Source organism: Aphelocoma coerulescens, chromosome 3 (assembly GCF_041296385.1).
Source record: "Aphelocoma coerulescens isolate FSJ_1873_10779 chromosome 3, UR_Acoe_1.0, whole genome shotgun sequence".
NCBI classification, from domain to species: domain Eukaryota; kingdom Metazoa; phylum Chordata; class Aves; order Passeriformes; family Corvidae; genus Aphelocoma; species Aphelocoma coerulescens.
The window spans coordinates 18,991,538-19,010,641 of record NC_091016.1 but is presented as its reverse complement, the minus strand read 5'-3'; the positions used below and the strand labels follow the sequence as shown (position 1 = coordinate 19,010,641).

At 46.7% G+C, this 19,104-nt stretch overlaps 2 protein-coding genes across 6 annotated transcripts in view; both read right to left on the bottom strand.

Moving 5' to 3' along the window:
- CAPN13 (calpain 13) overlaps positions 1–1,900 on the bottom strand; it is a 69,549-nt gene extending 67,649 nt beyond the window's left edge. For all 4 annotated transcript variants that reach the window (XM_069009311.1, XM_069009310.1, XM_069009313.1 and 1 more), the window contains exon 1: positions 1,758–1,900. The gene's annotated coding sequence lies outside the window, so the exon portion shown is untranslated. The remainder of the gene's footprint in view (positions 1–1,757) is intronic.
- Positions 1,901–6,650: 4,750 nt separating this feature from the next.
- GALNT14 (polypeptide N-acetylgalactosaminyltransferase 14) overlaps positions 6,651–19,104 on the bottom strand; it is a 93,014-nt gene continuing 80,560 nt past the window's right edge. For both annotated transcript variants that reach the window (XM_069009306.1, XM_069009307.1), the window contains 4 exons: positions 18,118–18,201; positions 16,850–16,994; positions 8,996–9,115; positions 6,651–8,419 (listed from right to left, as the gene is read on the bottom strand). In XM_069009306.1, the coding sequence (XP_068865407.1) occupies positions 8,261–8,419; positions 8,996–9,115; positions 16,850–16,994; positions 18,118–18,201 (508 nt within the window). In that variant the 3' untranslated portion in view covers positions 6,651–8,260. The remainder of the gene's footprint in view (positions 8,420–8,995; positions 9,116–16,849; positions 16,995–18,117; positions 18,202–19,104) is intronic.

Genomic DNA, 19,104 nt, shown 5'->3' with positions numbered 1-19,104 from the left:
ACTGGCTAGCTTTCTCTTCACATCACAGATCTTGTTATTAGTTGATTTCATTATTAATCGCTCCTAAGGCTTGGAAGGCCTTTTTGAGGCACATCCATAAGGGATCCACATAGTCTACAGCAAAACACACCACCGTACTTTCATGCTCACACTTCTCCCAGGCTACTTGATATCAAGTTGTAATCCCTTTGTGTTACTGAGTAGAGCCCACAGCCACACTCTGAATACACAAGAATGAACTGAGAGCTCCAATATTTCCCTTGATTCGCTACCAGAAAGAAAGAGGGGGGGGAGGAAGGAAGAAAAAAAATCTTATTATCCTCAAATCTAATTACAGCCTCAATAGCTCCTGAGGATTTGGCTTCAAGTGGTTCATAAAACCTTCCTTGTCATTATGCCCACTAACACCCTTTGGTCTCATGCACTGATAAGGGCTTGTTTGAGCAATTTTAAATTAGCTGATAATATGCCAACAACTGCAGGATGCAGCAGGCAGCCAGGTGTCCCAGAAAGAGCAGCCTCCAAGGGACAACTTGTGACTGAACAGACTGGGCACGGGGCCCCCAGGAGCAGGCAGGTCACCAGGAAGGGAAGGTGCAGCACAACCGGGGGGCACAGCACTGATCCCACCAGCCAGCACTGATGGAGCCTCCACAGCCCAGAGAGAGAGAGGGCTCCCCGGGGGCCAGCACAGCCCTGCACTCTTGAGCACACAGGACACACGACAGAGCAAGCAGAGTTCTTAACTCTCCGCTGCCTCACAGCTCAGGGGTGATCTTTTCACTCACAGACTGGACAGCACACAGTCCCTTCCTGCACACCCACGGCTGCTACCATCACTATTTGTTACAAAATGCTGAAATCAGGTTAAGGACATGTTCTTTTTCTTTCCCCAGTCCACTAACTTCTTACAAAATCCAGCTGAGGCACCGCAAGTCTATCCTTTCCCTTCTGGATGCTTGTGTTCTCAGGCACCTTTTGACAACTGCCATGAATTATTGTGATGCACGAACATGGCACCTTTCACTCCCACAGCTGCATACAGCCAAACCAACACAAGATGTGCCTTCTACCATCTAAGGCAATAAGCCCAGCTGGGAACATCACCCTGTTCCCTGCAGAACAACCAGTGCTTGCCCCAGGCCTGGTGAGCCATGGTCTTTTCCCCTGTAGTCTCATGGACAACCTGAGTTGGCATCTCTTGCTAAGGAATCCATCTGCTCCTGTTTAGGGAAACTTCTCAGTGCTCCTGAGCCAACCTGACACTTGTGCTGAGTGGAAACAGCAACGCAGGACCCATAAAACATAACCAGTCTTAGAACTGGAGCTGACAACCTTTTGTTTAGGGAAGAGAGGGGATGGCTCTAGCCCAGAGCTGAACTGCAAATCCACCTGGATCTTCAAAACCCTAGTAGTTTCCCAAGCCCTGATACCTCTTAGATACCCTACAAATTAGATGCTAGTACACTTCAGGGATACCTATTACAAAAGACAAGAGATTGGGAGAAGGGAGGGAAGAAAAAGTGGTGAGTTTGCTGTGTTTATTTTTTCCCCCTCACTGCTCTTCCCTTTAAAGCATACTTTCTGTTTTGCTCTCTCTGTAGGTTGGCTGCCACACTACCTAAACAAACAGGCACCAACTGAGGACCAGACTGGACAGACAGGATCACACAGAGGAAGAGGGAAGATACAAGACACAGAATCTATCCAGAAACTAAAGAAAGCCACATGGGCGACCCTCCAGAGCCACCACTTACTGGGTAGCAGCACAAGCAGACCAGCTTCCAGATCAGCAAGAGCAGTTTAGCATCTTATTTGCAAGGCCAGTCCCTCAAAGCAGATAAAGCTGCCTCACTTGCATTGGTTATATGCTCAGGGCTACACCACTGGGCCTCTCTAGTCTTTGTAATAGGACTGGGAAATACGATACACCTGTCCTGAATTAGAGGAGATAGGTTTATCTCACTTCAGAGTCAACTCACAGGTGGGTGGAGATCAGATCAGCTGTAAGAAATTCTTTTTATTGTGCGACTTGTTACTTGCAGTAGGGTGAAAATGTCTTCAAAGGTGCTCTTGTGCACTCTTGAGGGATATCTTCTTATCTCTAATGTAGTTTATACAAACCAAATTGGTTTTTGCTTCAAACAGCTTTCCGTAGAAGAAAATCAATTTCAGGATGCAGTGACTGCGATCCTTCACGCTGAGGATCCACTGCAAACATACCAAATGTCTGGCACTGCACAGCTGCAGGGACAGGACAAGCAGTGCCTGTTATCAACACATGGGTCATGTCCAAACCAAGGTCTCACGTGCAGGGCACTGAATAATCCATTGCACTGAATAATAATCTTAACAACAGCTCCATTAACAGAAGTCAAAGTATGTTGTGACCAGATAAGCAAATTTCTTTTAACCCCTACAGTGTTCTGGGGCAGCCATTTCAAGCACTGGATCAGTTATCAGTCAAAATAAACCCCCCCTGAAAGTAGGGTGCTGATCTGAGATCCACCGAGGCTCTCTGCACCCGTGGGTGCAGGTGTTGTCATGCTCAAATCACTTGACTTGCCCTTGGTTACTCCCCAGCCTCACACCTCCACATCTTGTGAACCCACCCACCTTGCCCTCCATCAGCTCCACTGTCAGGCAGTGCTTCCCACCCTGCCAAACCTCCAGGAAACCTCCTTTTCACCCTGCCTTGTGCACAGCCCTCCCCAGATCACCTTCCCGAGGATTAGTAAGGAGGTGGCAGCAGCTTCAGGATGAGGATTAGAAGGGCCCTCTCCCAACACCACACATTCCTTCTGCTTCTGGTGAGATATTGTTGCTGCATGTCCTTGTTGTCAGTGGCCTCAGGCAGCTGGAGTCCAGCAAATTTGTAAAAGCCATCTAAATTGTGTGGGCTTAGGCCAAGAGGGTCAGAGCTAATGGCAGTAATACCCTTGGATCTGGTTGTGACTACACGCAGACTTTGGGCCTGACTCCACATTTAGAGAAAACAATCATCTCTGCTACACAACACAGGCTGGATCTCCATGGGGATGATCCAGGAATTGTCAATAGGATCAGAATTCATGAAAACTGCTCTAAGTGCTTCTAACACTGAGTCTTCTGAAAACATTTTAAATGCCAGAGCACCATTACAGCACCAGGATGCTGATCTCTGTTGGAATAGGCTCACACAACTGCTCCAAAGCCATGAGAAGGAGGCAGGGGTTTTTATCTGTCTGCTGCAGAGACACAACCAGACACGTGGATCATCAGGTGCCTCCATGGCCAGAGTGAGCTGGGACCACATCGTGCATGTTAGCACCTGACACAAGCACAGCTGCTCTGAAGGACCACAGGAGCAGTGCAGAGGCTTGTGCTCCTTCAGAGAAGTGTGGATTGGGGCGACTTTGTTCAGGTGCTGTGTTATAAACCTGTGCCCATGGTGTAGCTCTAAGTCACCGGGACTCTTAAAAATAACCCTAAACACATTTCTACTGACTTGCACACTCCCAAACCTTTCACCCTGGGAACAGTCCTAATTTCACAGTATCATTCTTTTATTACATTTATCAGGTTACATACAAGCTTTCAGTGCTCCTTCTCCTTTTTCATCTCCTTGGTTGGTTGGATGATTGGTTGGTTTTACAACTGAATTTACCCCTGTGCAGTAGCAATATCTGGTCTGGACACTTCTTTCCCATTAGTCACAGGAAAATGAGAGACATCACTCATTGTGATGGACAGTTGATAGACAATTACTACATGAGTGCTTATGCAAAACCCAACCTTGAAACCCAGTCATGGTTTCATTTGTACATCACATAGAACCAGTTCAGATTTCTTTAGTGCCCAGAATATCAGAGAAAACAAAACCCCCAGCACCACAAAAGGAGCATCCTTACCTGTAAATTTATGTGCTGCTTTTTGTCAGCTCTGCACTAAAATGCAGCTCCATTCAAAACTTAATTAGACTCAGTTGGAGAGGTAGTAGCTTGCAAGAGGTTTTTATTCTTACAGGGTTCTGAAGGCACTTCCAGTGAGAAACAGAACAGTGGACATTGAGAAAACATCCATAAATCTGGAAATATGCCACTGGATTTCAGCACGTAAGTCTCAACATAAGCTGGACACCCATACAAGGCTTCCTTTAACTCTCCAGCCATCTAAAGTAGCTGCACATTAAAACTGGTGCTGGACTGTCTGCTGCTTGTGTGAAACCTGCTTGACTTTGCTTCCTTTACCCCTTCTACAAACTATGTTAGCCCCCAGCTTTTCACTGAAGCTTTTAAGATCTGAAATGTGAGCAATGCAGATCCTACTGCAGAGCTGTGATCAGAGCCTGAGCCACGAGGAACACCAGCCTGTTATACCACAGATCCTGGTTTGCTTAGGGCAGTGGGGTGGGCCGACCCTGTCTGGCAGCTCAGCCTCTACTCCCTCCCTCCCTCCCTGCCCAACAGGATGGGAGAAAGAATCCAAAGGGCAAAAGTGAGAAAAACCTGTGAGTCAAGATAAAGACAGTCTAGTAAGTGAAGGAAAACGACCCAAGCTATCCCAAGCCACTCCTAGAAGCAGAAGGGATTAGCACTCAAGGCTGGGCTTGTCTTGAACCACCACAAGTTCTCCAGTCTTTATCCACCAGCCCCATTTTGCTGCTGCATCGCTGGATAATCAACGATCTCTGAATTCAGTTTCCACCTCTGTAACACCAAATCACTACCTTGCCATGTTGTAACCTGAGGTCCTGTGCACTGATGATTTGTGTTGTTACCTTATGGCACTGCACTGGTACAGGGAGAAGATGAGCATGAGACACCTAGAAATCACCTAAGCAGCAACATAAGGACTGCAAGACTTCTCCAGCCCAGCTAAAACCAGATAGATTTGTTCTCATTTGAACATGGATCTCCATGAGGGGAAATGGTTTTTTGATTTTTTTATGGTGTTTTTTGGGGTTTTGGGGATTTTTTTTTTGATAGCCTTAGTTGGCTCTTTAAAAGCCAGTCGTAGTTCTAGCCTTGAGTTTCCTGCTCTGAATGTAATTTTCCCAAGACACAAGAAGTGACTTACCCAGAGATCATAAAGGTTGTCACAAAGCTCAACAGTCAGGATTAGAATCATATTTTCTACTTTATCTTCTGTTCTTTCAAGTCAGTGTAAAATGTTACCAAAAAGCATTACTACCAAATGACATTGGGGCTTAGGAAGCATTGGCATGGGAGCCCATCTAGATCCCAATCAGTCACTCCTGTACCTGTTCACAGCATGATAATAATTTGTCCAGGCATTGAAAAAAACACAAAGCAAAAAGGGTTCATCTGTTTTCAGTGTATTTTAATAAATGAAACAAACCTGAAGGTACGAGTTGGATTTCAGCAGCAGTTAACCTTTTCCCTGACACGATGTGAGGTCTCTCTGCAGGAGTGTTAAGCAGATTTACTAAATGCCATATTGGGGCTAACTCTGGAGACTGCCAGACCATCACCAGCTTTATATAAAGCTCCCCAGGAGTCAGGCTGATACTCTCAGGCTTCTCTGAAAACACTGCTGATCCATAGGGATAATCTCATTTCCTGGACCATGAAATAAGCTGTAGCCTAAGGGTTACAGCTGATGGCTGTGTGAGACACCATCACCAGTTTGATAAGTGCTGCTGTTCGTTCCCCAGGTCTGTGAAGTACTTGGCAGCTGTTGGGCCTGCAAGAGACTTAGCTGAACTTAGTTGCTGCTCTCTGGTAGGGGACACCATGCCCGATGTCCCTCTTTCCACTGCCTGCCTTCCATTGTCCCCAGACGTGTTCACAGTGATCACTTAGCCCATGTTTTGGAACAGGAGGGGTTTGCTATAGCATTTGTGTTTCCCAAAAGGCAAGAGAGCTGAAAAGCTGGTCAAACAGCTCCTTCCTAGAACACATCCCTGCAGGTCCCATGGGTCCATGTGCCCAAGCACACACACATATGTAGTGAGGTAGCTGTTTCTGCTAAGGCAAAGAACAGTTTAGAGAGCTTTGGCTGTCAGCAGAACAGAGATTTGTTTTCAGCTTTGGTGGAAAACAGTAAAGCTAGATAGGTCTGAGGTCCTGCTCAGAGTGTACCTGCCAGGTGCTGAACTTCAAAACTCACGCAGAGTTATCCAGCAATTTGAATTTTCAGAATCGAATTGCCAGCTGCTGGGCAGTCCCAGGCTGTGGGCACAGTACAGGTGTGAACGTGTTAAGCTCCAAGCTCTTGGGAGCTGCTTTCCCTTGTAAACACTACACAGGGAATAACTACCCCTTGCCTGTCATCACCATTGTGAAAAGTTGATGTGATATTTCCCTGTTCAATTAAAAAGAAGCCCAAGGTCACTGCCCTCCTTTGTGAAATGGGTCCATTCCATTTTAAGTGCTCCCCTTTGTTTCCTGCTCGGAGTGGTGGCATGGAAACAATGCCACCTCCCACCACGAAATGACAGCTTGCTCCAGCCCTTTCATAACAGAAGCCCTTGAGGCTGGCACCAAGGGAGCTTGATGAGGTTGGTAATCACTGCAGCACATGAAAAGCATTTTGCACTGCGACCCTTTGTACATAAAGAGCTATACTGGTTCTGCTTCTAAAGCTGGAGAGATTTAAACATATGGCTTTCTCCCAGCACTGAGGGAGGAGAAACTGAGGCAGTAAAATCCTGAAAGCCAGCAATTTATTCAAGAAGGGATGCTGAGAGCACTTGAAGGCTTAAAGCTTATGGTATTTTACCTGCAGTCTATAGCACAGGAAACAATGGATAGGATTTTCACTAAATCCTAGCATTTTCACAGACAGAAACTATGTTGGTTTTTTTTCAAGTCACATTGATAGTCCTGTGGAAGTTCTCTTTGAGAGTCGTTACTACAGGAGAGCTGTGTGCACAGCTCTTGGTGATGCCTGTTACCTGTGGCTGAAGGGACAGCTGCCCTGAAAGGCTGGAAAAGGACCCTCCAGTCTTCTATTCCTAACATCCCTCCTGAGGCCGTCTGTCCTAGTCTCCTTGGGCAGTCACCTCACTCCCACACAGTGACAGCACCTGACATGACCTCTGGGAAACGACTGATCTCCAAAAGCTGAAGAAATCATTTCTGCCTGGTCTGCCTATGTTAAGTGACTTTGAGAGAGAGGTACATTGTGGCCCAGGCTTCCCTGCTCATAGGTGTGAATGGGGAATACCAAACCTTTTCTTCAGTACTTCACATCGTGGCCTACAAGGTAACTGGGAAGCAAACCCAGATAATATCCCTTTTCCCTTCTCGGAGCAGTCTCTAATTTTGATTAAAAATTAAACCTTCACCATTCCTTCAGTAGCAGCATTTTATGGGAGTCCCTTCATCTGTAGTTTGGAAATCGGGAGACAGAAATATGACACAATTACCTTCAATTACCAAAAATATTACTTTTATGGAAGAAAAGCGAAAATTTGATTTAGTCCAGATCTGAAGCAGAGCAGTGAGAGACACAGAGTGAAATTTTAGGGGAGTTTTCAGTGACCCATGGCCTTCAGAGAGGAGAAATAATCATGCTCCTGCCTTTCCTCCCAGCTTGACAGAAGTTTATATCCTTTAATCTCACACAGTGAATCCTCTGTTTGCTTGGGCTTTGGAAATTCAACAAGCACTGTGTGCAGCTAGCACAGAGCAGGATTCCCCCATCACTCACTGTTCTGATCCTGGCCACAGCTGTAAATGCTGCTCTGCCTCTGTATACACAACATGGACGTGGATCAGGTACCAATTCCAATGTGCAACACGGCTCCACCCATGCTGCTGACAGAAGACAGAAACATCCACAGCAAAGTGCAAAGGTAATTCAGGGTCTTCCACTTGATCCCCAGCGATGTTTCTTAGCAGCCCTTGGCACATCCCACCTTGTGCACCCACCTCAACCCCTAAGAGCCACTGGGATGCTTGTTTTGCTCAGCCCAAATCTTCTTTAGGTATTAAAGGCCCTTCTACCTGCGTTTTCAGGGAGATCAATCAATGCTGTGCACGCTGAAGTTCTGTACAGCCCATTGCAGGAGCCCCAGTATCCCTCTAAAACATTTCAAGCTTGGTTTTCTGCCATCCCCTTCTCCTTGACCATCACCAGGCCAATACCAGCTGCATGTCTGGCAGTTAACATCTGCTGTTCCACCTGGAGTGCTGTGTCCCATTTTTATTTGAACGATTCTCCTCCTGTCCCACAGCACACAAGGCCTGGTGCATCTCAGCCGCCTGTGGCCACGTGCCGGTGCCCGTCCCGGCCGTGCACATCCTCCAGCAGGTCAAGACATCACCATGTCCCAGCGCTGGCTCATGGCTGTGCTCTCACAGGGGTTGATGACGAGCTCTTTAATGCTCTCGTTCGTGTCCCCGATGGTCTCGGTGTCCAAGCAGAAGCGTGAAGCTATGTGTTCAATGTGTGACCCAACTTTGCCCCAGCGCTGAGGAGACACACACACAACAGGAGAAACAGGTGAACAAGCTTCCTCCCCACGATGCTTCTACTGCGCTGTTCCAGCATCTAGGGGACAGCTGTCACCAGGCCCTTGTGGCCTGATGCTGGCAAGTACAAGGTCCCCAAACCCACACCAAGCAGAGCACACGCTGAGCATTTTTCCCAACAGAAGCACACTCATTCAACTCAGCCTCTGCCTGGCTTCAGGAAAATAATATATTACTAACAGCTTTTTCCCCAGGTCACTGGTTCAAATGCCAGCTCAGTGATTAACTGCAGGGAAATGTTAGCATCTGCTGCCTGACTGGCAGCCCATGTGAACTAAATTGCCAGTTTGGGTTTGACTTCTGCATTGAAGTATCCAGATCACCACCCTCACTAATAGACATCCTTATCAACACACTCATTTAAGAGGCAAAGGGCTCAACAGGCCAGAATCTGTACTCCCAAAATGACTCTGCTTCCCAGATGAAGTCAGAGCACAGGCCATTTAATGTGCACTAACACTGTGATGAAAGAAAGGGAACTTCAAAGAAAACAGGGGATCAGTGAAGGGGCTCACCTGCTTGTTGTCACCTTCTTTACAAGGTGACAGCAGCACCTGGGAACCAGGGAAGAGGGTGTACACAGACAAACAGAGCTGCTGCTGGCGGACGTGGTGGTTGTATGTGTACGTCCATTCCTGCACAGAGGAAGAAAAAGAAAGGTGGTGAAAGATCACTGTTGATTCTTGCTATTCTTCTACCTGGAAAACAAACACTTTGGCTTGGATCCTGCCCCTTACAAAATCAAGCACAAACCTCACTGACTTCAAGAGGCACCAGGAGAGGTCATTAGGATGTTTCAAGCCTCCCCAAAATTGAAGCTGTCATTGGGGGATTGCAGGTACCAAAGAAAATGTCTACAAAAGCTGCTGGAAGAACATGTTTCACGAGACAAATGATTTCACAGCCAGAACTAGGCTGTGGTTGGAGAACAAAAGGATGGGAAAAAAGCAGGAGAGGCAGGAATACTACTAACCAGACAATGTGCAATCCTCTTTTTTCAGGGAAGAGCAGCAGAGATGCTTTCCAGCTGGCAGTGGGAGAAAAGAGGTGATACCTAGCAAATGCCTGCAACTCCTGGGATTCTGTTCCCAAGTATCACAAAAAAAAGGGGTAAAGTTCTGCTTTCTATCAAGGCAGTGGGACCAAATTTCAAAGGTTTGCTGTTCTGGTTTGCTATGACCACTGTTACTCCTGTTCCACTGGTCCACCTTGGAGGTTTTTTCTTTTGCTGCTTTTCATGTTCACCGGCTCTTTATCAGCTTCTCAGCTCCAGAAATAAACTCTGGAGGAGCTGATGTCTTAGGTTTTAACTTTTATATTTTTCAAGTCCTGTACTGCTTAGTGTGTAACTCTGAAGTTTCATGTGCCCTGTTAACTACTGCTCTCTCATGCTAGTTAGACAGAACAGCCTCTCTAGGTTTGCTCTTCAAGGACACCAGGCCCCAAAATGTGTAAACTAAAGCCTAGAGAAGGGGAGGGGCGGGGGGGGCAAACTTGGGGTAATGACTTCATTAACTGAAGTTATAATTGAAGAATTAATCCTGATATGCAAATGAACCAAACTTATAAGAAGTGCTAAGAACCCATGACCCAGGGTCCATCTTGGGTGGAGCCTTCTGACTGCCCAGGGTGTTACCTACCTCTGAAGGCTCTTCAAATAAATATCTACTTCTATCCTCTTATTTTTGTCTAGCCTCTGTTTTTAGGAGGCCACCTCAAGGCATCAAGCAGAGACTCTTGTCCTGTGTGATGCTTACCAAACAACAGGAGATCTCTGGAATTACCATCTTTTTCACCACTGAATGTTGTTGGGAGAAAAAGAGGAGTAGCTGATAGTTTGACGAGGATTTCAAATGTGCTGGACAAAGCACTGTGGATGTACAAACACACTGCTTAGCCCACGAGTGTTTCACAGAAGTTTACTCCAGCTGAGCAGTTTCTATCCTTACCTGTGCTCATATTACCCAAGAGCACCTCCTGAGAGGATCCCAGCCAAGGGATGTCTGCCTCCCTGTTACCTGTGTGTGTGCACAAGCAGACAGGAGCTGGTTTGGCTGATAGGAAACCACAAACCATGCTTTCACATAACCCTGGAGAGGGACTTCTGGAACAAGTGTTTTGCTTGTAACTTTGTGTGAGCATCAACTTTAAAATTAAAAAGAGTGGGACTGGAAGGGTTTTCTGAGGGCTCCCAGCCAGGGTACAAAGCAGGATCAACTCCTGCTGTGTGAATGGCTCTGAGCAGCAGCAGTGGGAGCAGATGGAAAGCAGGTTTCTGAGCCGTGGCAGGGCAGGTGAGCAGGGCTGGAGGACCAACAGCAGGCTGGTTTCACTATCAGAGGGCAGTAACCCTGCTGGAGACAGCAAGGCAGGGAGCAAGAGGCTTCCCACAAGAGCACCCAGGAGCTACGGCAGATGCGTTGACAGGATAGAGGCTATGAAAACTCTGAACCTGCTGTGAAAGAAAAGGTGCAAAGAGAAAGCAAAAGAGCTGAGAGCTCAGATATTGAGGAGTCAGAGCTCAGTGAGAAGTGAAGTGAGCAGCGGAGTTGGCAGCAGAGGGGAAGGCAGTGCTCAAACATACGGCTGCGAAGCTGGGGCTGGAAAAATGGGGCTCCTGGGAGACTTCAACCCTTTCTGAGTGCTGGAGGGGAATGTGAAGAATGGCTGCCCCACTCTCAGAGCTGGGATGCCTGCAGCTCCCCTGACTTTGAATGGTGGAGGTTTTGGGTTGCATTAGCATGAGTTATTAGAGCAGGGAAATGCTTCCAGTCCTTTGGTATTTGTCACCGTCAGCAGCTCTAACTCCTCTCCTCAACTTCAAAACAGACAGCTACAGGCATTTAACTCCTGGGAATATAAATATCCCACTTTCATTCAGGTTCTTAGCCACCTGGAAGGGAAAACACACTTTTCCATGGCAGACCCAGCTCCACAAGGACTTCACACTGTGATCCTCATACTCTATGCTTCTTAGCCCACTATTCCCCACCAGCTCATGGAAATCAAACCTGGCTTTCTGAACAGCCTACCCACAGGCCTCTCAGCAAGAGCTGCCCAGGATCTGGGCACATAACAAGCATTCATTTTCAAAGCCAAATCGACACCCAAAGGGCCTTCTGGCAACTTCTTTTCTTTGTCATATGGAGCAGGGTTTACCTGATCCTACAGTGAACACGTTCCAGACATCCCAACCATGCATGCTGTCAGCTGCTGTGTAAACTACCAGCCTGGGAAATCAGGTGCCAAATTAGTCCAGCATCTGTGAAGAACCAAACCCTACGGGGCAAGCTGCAACATCTGTTCTTGGCACCCGCGCTGCTACAAGATGCTTTGAAAACCTGCTTTACATTTTTAACCAATTGTTTGTCATTTTAGTTCAGAACAGGGCTGAAGCTGTGCCCACAAGGCTCCTCAGCAGCAGCCAGTTAATCCTGTAACTTGTGTGTATGTTGAATTCTCCAACTAACTTGGGCCATGGGACTTTTTTGTTTGTTTGTTTTGACATCTTAACCTTCTTCCTTCACTGAGGTTATCTCATGGAAGACTGCTCCTCCCACAGGTTCTCCATGGTTTTTTTCCAGACCAGGCTATGTTCAAGCCTTCACACTATTCACCTCCTCTCCAGGCAGGACCATCCTCTCACCCAGCAGTGGACCATGGGATAGGAAGGATGGCAGTAACCATTTTCCCTAAGCTGTTTTTCACCACAAGAAGTGAGGGCTCCAGAGCTAGATGTGTGCGTCAGTTCCACAGCTGACACTGGATCCCACCCTCCTGCCCCCAGGCTGTCCTTCCACTGTCTTTATCTCAGCTGACAGATTTTCACACAGCTCATCTATCTCGGCAGAATGGCTTTTTATGGAAGCCAGTCCTGTTGAAAATGTTTTATCCAGCTCTAATCATGTCTTCTTCCCTTTCAGCCCTAGATGAAAGCCAAATAAAATTATTCAGAAAATTAAGAAATCTGGGGGGGGGAGGAGAGGGAAGTCAGTTGAACACCACAGAATTCATGAAGGGATTTGAGTTAAAATACACGCCCATGGCCACGCAAATTTTTATCTTACCCCTTCTCTTCCCTTATTTGTATGAGTTGGGGTATGAGTTTCTTCTTTTCTTTTTTTTTTCCCCATGAGGAAGTACTTTATCTCCTAGTCCCTGGCACTGACATGGCCAGCACAGCACTAACAGCAGCAGAGCTTTGCATCACGGAGGTTGTGGTGGATGAGGCAGCCCATGGTACTCCTAAGGAGCCCTGCAAGGAGCTAGCATGGCTTCAGGGCTGCAGACTGGCCTGAGGAGACACCATCAGGCTTTAGAGCTGACCCCAAAACCAAAGAAAAACAGATACATGAGGTAAAGATCAAGATTTCCTGCCTTTTCGAAGACAAAGAAGGAATGGTGGTGGAGCCAGGAGGAAGAGGGTGGACTTGGAGAAGAGAGCTACCAGCTGCACAGCACAACCAGCAACCCCCTCCCCCAAAGCCTCAGGTAACACTAAGCCCCTCATCTGAGGCTGGTGACTGCTTCTCAAGGCTTTAGCATCATCTGAGCCGGCACCTGTCACTGTTGCTCAGCATTATTGCGAATTGAGGAAATTATTTTCAAAAGTGACCTTTGGCTTGGCATAGCCTGGCTGGCAGATGGAGGAAGGAGCCCCTCAGCCCGGGAAGGAGCAGTCCCATGGGAGCCCAGCGTTCCGTGACAGCGAGGCCTCTGCTGCCGAGCGAGAGGTCAGCCGTACCCTAAAGCTGAGGTAGCAGCTAGAGAAAAGTGTTTCTGAAGAAGGTGCAACGATCTAATTATCCAATTATCTTCTTAAAATCACAGGGAAGGACTTCCCAAGGCATGCGACTGCCTGAGTCACCTGAGGACACCAAAGTGCTGCCCTCACCAAAGACCCTGGGATACAACTGGCACTTCCACACATCTCAGGAGAGGGAAAGCAGAGTATATGAGGTGCCCAGGACCACCTGGGTGCAGAGATAAAACTGCTGCCCCTCTGCTCTGCTCGCTCACCCTGGCTCCCACAGCTGCAGCCAGCCTACAGCTGAGGCAGGTCATGCCCACGGAGGAGAAGAGCGAAGGTTTTTGAGGGGAAGAAGGTCAGAAGAGAATGTTTATGGCTGAGATGTCTCAGGAGGGACTTGGGTTTGGATAGATGCTAAATGCTCTCCAAAAAAAGTGCACATCTAGTCAGCACACAGAAGACCTCAAGCCAACGGGGATGAGCATCAAAGCCATACCAGGCAGATTATCACACTGTATTTCCTTCACAAGAACAGTCAAGGACATGCCACTCAAATGCAGTGGCAGCCACTGAGCTGCAAACCCCAGATATTTTGGGGTGCAGGCCCAGGAAATGGATGCTGCAGCCTTTCCCCTTTTTCCTTGCCTGTCTGAAAGATGCCTGAGCTTTACATTCCTCTTGCAGCAACTGCTTACATGTGTGTAATATCCAGGTAAAAGCATCTTCAAATTTTTTATCTGAAGTATGTCAGGTTTCCTGAAGCTGCTAATGACTTAAATAAATCCCAGAGTCAGATGCCTTTTCCAAACTCTATGAACTAATATCAACTGACACTTGGTTTGAAAAAAAACCTCAACTACTCACATCTTCATTAAATAGATGAGGACAAAATTATGATCAATTATTTTCCCTCAGATGCATTTCTCTCATGAAAAACTAAATCAATCTGTTCATTTAGCAAATGAGACTCAACAAGGCATAGAGCGCCGAGGTTCCAGTGGGCAGGAGCACAGGCAGAGCCTGCTCTGCCCTGGGGATGGGCACTGCAGAAACATCTCTGCCAGTCACTAACTCAGCAGCCCCCTGTGAGCCACCCCGGGGTCCTCAACCACCTCAAGATCCCTCTGAGAGACATCTCAGGGGACAGAGCCCACCCTGCCCACTGCCAGACCTGGAGAGGAAAGGGCCAAGTGGATGCCCGGGATGTGAGGACAGAGCTCTCCTACACAAAGATGAGTGGTCTTCTTGTGCCTCAGTGCCCCTTTCAGTAATTCAGGACCAACACCAGACACCACCAGGGAGGTTTTTTGAGATCTCCTAAGGGTGTAAATCTGATTTCACTGCAGAGCACCTGTCTCAATTTACCCAAACCATGGATGTAGCCAGAGGTCTCACAACACCCTTCCCCTACACTACAGGTACAAAAACCTAAAACAAAGAGCAATTGATTGCCATCTGACAGCTCCTGTGCCTCTCTCCTTAAACCACAGTAGCTCAGATCTTCCCACACCCAGTCCCAAGATTTCATGCATGTAATGTTGGTAAAGGGCTGCAGCAGCCCAGCAGGGAGACAGCTACAGAAAGGCAATCAAAGCAACCAAATTACTGCTACTATAATAGTGATAATAAGGAATTTGGACAGCCAGGATATTTCCACGGTACTTACTGAATACCAGGAAAGCAGAGCTTTGATTTAGCTAAGCCTATTTTTCAAATAATGAAGCTTAGGGTAAACAAGACGTGACTGCAGTATGTTAAAAGTGAAGATTATTGCTCTATTCTGGTATATCAAATGCAAAACCAAGTAGCATTCAGGACTGCTGCATAATCAATCCTACACAGCCTGGTGGTTCTAACACCCATGTCATCCACAAGTTCAGGTGGTCTTGTAGCAACTGAGTCATTAAAATATAAGTTTCTATTCACAATTGAAGTTTAAATACCCTGCTTTAATCTGAACTATTCTTCATGGGTACAAGTAACAGAGAACTAGCCTAAAAACAGAGAAAGATAAAAAGGAAAGGCTTTTCTCTATTCTTGCTGTGTACTGAGTGCAGCCATTCTGCAATCTGTTTGTAGTGTATTTTTCTGTTCCCTTGCAGAGTTAGTGCTGGATGTGCACAAGAAATGGAGTTGCCATCCAGTGGGAAGTGTTGACCTATTGCAAACTGCTGCAGAATCAGAACGGGAAGATGAAAAGTTTGTGGCGTGAAAAATTCCAAAAATTTACTGCACAGAAATGTCAAAACAAAATGTGTTCGGTGGGAATGAAACAATCCAACTTGTTGGCATGACATTTCTCATTTTAAAATACCACATCAAATTGGTATTTCAGAAAGACCAATACCATTTCATTTTGAAACACTAACTTGCAGCAGCATTTTTCATTCTGATTGTCCCAGGTCTTTTTTTAAAAACAGCCAATTCGTTGGAAGTTGCTATTGTCGTTAGAACACTCTTCCTTTCTTCTGCAGAGCTAGCCCTGAAAAACATGATGACCTGCTCTCATCAGCTTGCTGTTTGTGTGAAAAGTCCACGTAGCAGCGGAAGAAAGAAAAACAATTCTGGAAGCTGAAAACCAGTGAAACCCTACCAAGTGTTACCATGTGGCACTTGCAATTACATTAACTACATTTTCTGAACTGACTAATATTCAAGTAGTCATTGTTGATTTTGCCATGCTGTGAAACAGATATTAATTTCCTGCCTAGAGACAGACATGCAACTGCATTTGGAAAGAGATGCACATAATGACATGCTTTGTTTGCACACACAAATCAGGGACATTTTAAGCAGTCTCCCCAGGCTGGGCCTTTCATATGCAGAGCTACCTGGTTTGAATATGTACCATGAGGGTTAAGGATGTATAAGTGGAAGCAAGCACACCACACCATTTCCCACTGAATTAATTCATGGAAACCATGGAGAAGCAAGGGATTGTTATCCTCCCTGTTTTATAGATGGAAACACAGAGCTTACTGACATGCCCAAAATCACAAAGGGAACCTGAAGCAAAGGTGGGTTTTTCTGAAGCTGTGTGTATCTTCAGGGTCTTGGTCCAGCAACTCTGCTGCAAGGCACATGTTCTTGCTCTTGGCTCTAACATCTCCTAGGCTGTGCTTTTGAGAACATCAATTTGTACAGCGCTTTCTCGTCTCAATGAGACCGAAAAAACCGAGATCATCCTCATTGAATTCTTGCTAGTTTAATGCACAATCCAATACTGAGAGAATGCAGACTATGAAGTTACAAATGCCACTGCAACTCAGTGTATTTTGAAAGAAAAAAGGCTAGGAGATGAGAGGAGGTTGTAATTCTCTTTGCCTTTGATCTGTGCAGATGAGCGGCATGTGGCGTTCCTGGGCAGCGGGAAGTGCTCAGCACAGACTCGCACGGAGCAGGACACGCTGTCCCATGGCTCCTGCACCAGTCCCTGCTGCTGCCCAGGGCCTCCACCAAGGTCAGGTGGAGTTGCCAGGGTTTAACTACATGCTGCCTAAGGGAAGACACTGGCAGAATGGGTAAATCCTCCAACAGAGCTTTAGCAACCTTAAGAAATCATCTTGAAGCTGCCCCCATGGCTTCTTCCCATCCAGCATCACAGGGATACACATCTTACCTGTGCCTTTGGTACTGTGCCCTTGCTGCTGTTGCAAGGATTTAAGCTCAGGATGGGGAGCTCTTGGTCTTCAGACTTGTGTGACTCCAGGCAGCTCTGCCTTTGCCTGATTATCCCAGTCTGATAGAGCGATTCCTCGGGAATCCTGTGGGAAGAGTGTGAAAACAACATCCGTACTGCCCTGTGCACAGGGAGGCTCAGTGGGGTGAGGCTGCATCATTTCACCTCCAGAAAATGAGGGGTGGAAAGATCTACTACAATACTGAAGCACTGAGAGCAGCACACGGAGATGGATGGCTGACCTTTGTAAGAGGAAAAAATAAATAACTGCACAAGGCAAACAGAGGAGCCAGGAGTAGGCTGTGAGCAGGCTGAAGGTCAGCCTTCAGCTTACATGAGAAGGGAACTTTGTAACAAACTGCCACAGAGCCCTGGCACTGCCTGTGAATGCTGCTGTGCAATGCCACCCATGGCAAAAAAGCAAGAAAATGGCTATAAATCATCATTTTCACACAGTGATTCTGCACTCAGCTATTGCACCAGCAGGTCCATGGAGGCATCTCTAGAACTTTACCATCCTTTCTGAGGATGGCTCCTGATAGGCACCAGGGGAATGAATGCAATGGTTTCTGGAGTAAATTGGTAACTAAAAGGTATCTGTGCAAAAGCAACAATATTTAGCAAAGCATTGGACTAGAAGCAAGGCAGAGCCATCTGAATACAAATCATAAAATCCTAGAGTGAATGGTTTCACAACAGAGGAGCCCTGAGTGCCACAGAACAGTGTGAAAGGACTGGAAATTAGGTGCTTGTTTAGGAAGCAAGAGTCATTAAGTACCAAAACACCCCAGCAGAGGCTATGGTGGATTTTCTGCCCTGGGATACTTTTGTGAGGAAATCTCTCCTATTTCCCTATACAGCCTGTTCCACAGCATAGGCAGGAGGATACCTAATGAATCCCCGAGAGCAAATGGGAGTAACTGGTGCTTTGTCCCTCACCAGCCCTGCAGCAAAGAGCTTAAAGGAAGCAGGTATCACAGAATATCCAGAGTTGGAATGGACTCCCAAGGATCTCCAAAGCCCTGCAGTATGTCACACCATGAGCAAGCTGTGTTTAAAGCCAGCACAAAATTCACTCTGCCCTTCTGTGAGGCCTGAGGGAGGGGGTGCCTATGTCTCTGGAGCAGAGGAAAGCTCTGTGGGGCAGGAGGGAGGGATGGAGCATCCCACTGGCCTGCTGGAGGCAGGTGGAGATCGCACATCCATACCGAAGTTCGGGATAAACGTTTTCCAGGTACCACTTGAAGCTGTGGCATTTCAACTTCTTCCGCAGCTCCACTCTGCTCTGGACACTGTGGGAAGAAAGTATCACAGAGATACAGTGGAAATGATGAAGGTGAGACCCAACACACCAAAAAGGGAGGCTGAGAGAAACTCAACAGAAGTGCATAGACAGCAAACATAAGAGCATCAGCAGCTCTGGTTTCTCTCTGCATGAGCTTGAGCAGTTGTTTGGATCTTTGTCTCTTCAGAGGTCTCACTTGGTAACATAGCATGATGACATATTGTCATTTTAACAAGGAGCCTGGAGCTCAAAAGGTTCATGGAAGAGCACAGTCATTTAAAAATGATTAGCAAAAAATGTATGCTAGTATATGCAATGACCCTTACCTGAATATATTAACGTACCAGGAAATTAATATATGCTACTTGCTATTCTAATACAGGATTGCAGGAGGCCTTGATTTGCAAGAGCACCTAAACATGCTTATAGCCAGCAGAATTTAATCACAGAATGAAGTACTTTTTTCTTTCATGAATCAGGACAAAATTTCCACTGAGGGATCATGTACAGTGACATTTTAGAAACTCCAGCTCCTCCCTGGGCCAACCTCTACCCTTGAAGCTGTTATGAGCTGGCTTTTATGGAGTAGTCAGAAGCCTCCAGTACCTCCTTTTCACATAGGTCAACTTCTCCATACCCTCCTACACTAAGCAGGACAGAGCTGTTACTTCATTGTGTGCTGATGGACGGGAGGAGGATATATTAATTCACTAAAAACAGGGGAGTCACCAGGACTTCAACTTAAGTTATCCTGGAGATTGAAGAGTGGTCACAAGGAATTTGGGTTTGGATTCGGAACCCCCTGGAGTCTGAAGGAAACTTTCTAAGGCAAAGAGTAGCATGTGAAAATGAGAAATACAACACAGATATTTACAGTTTTCCTGACAGGGAGGCATTTCTGGCTATTCAC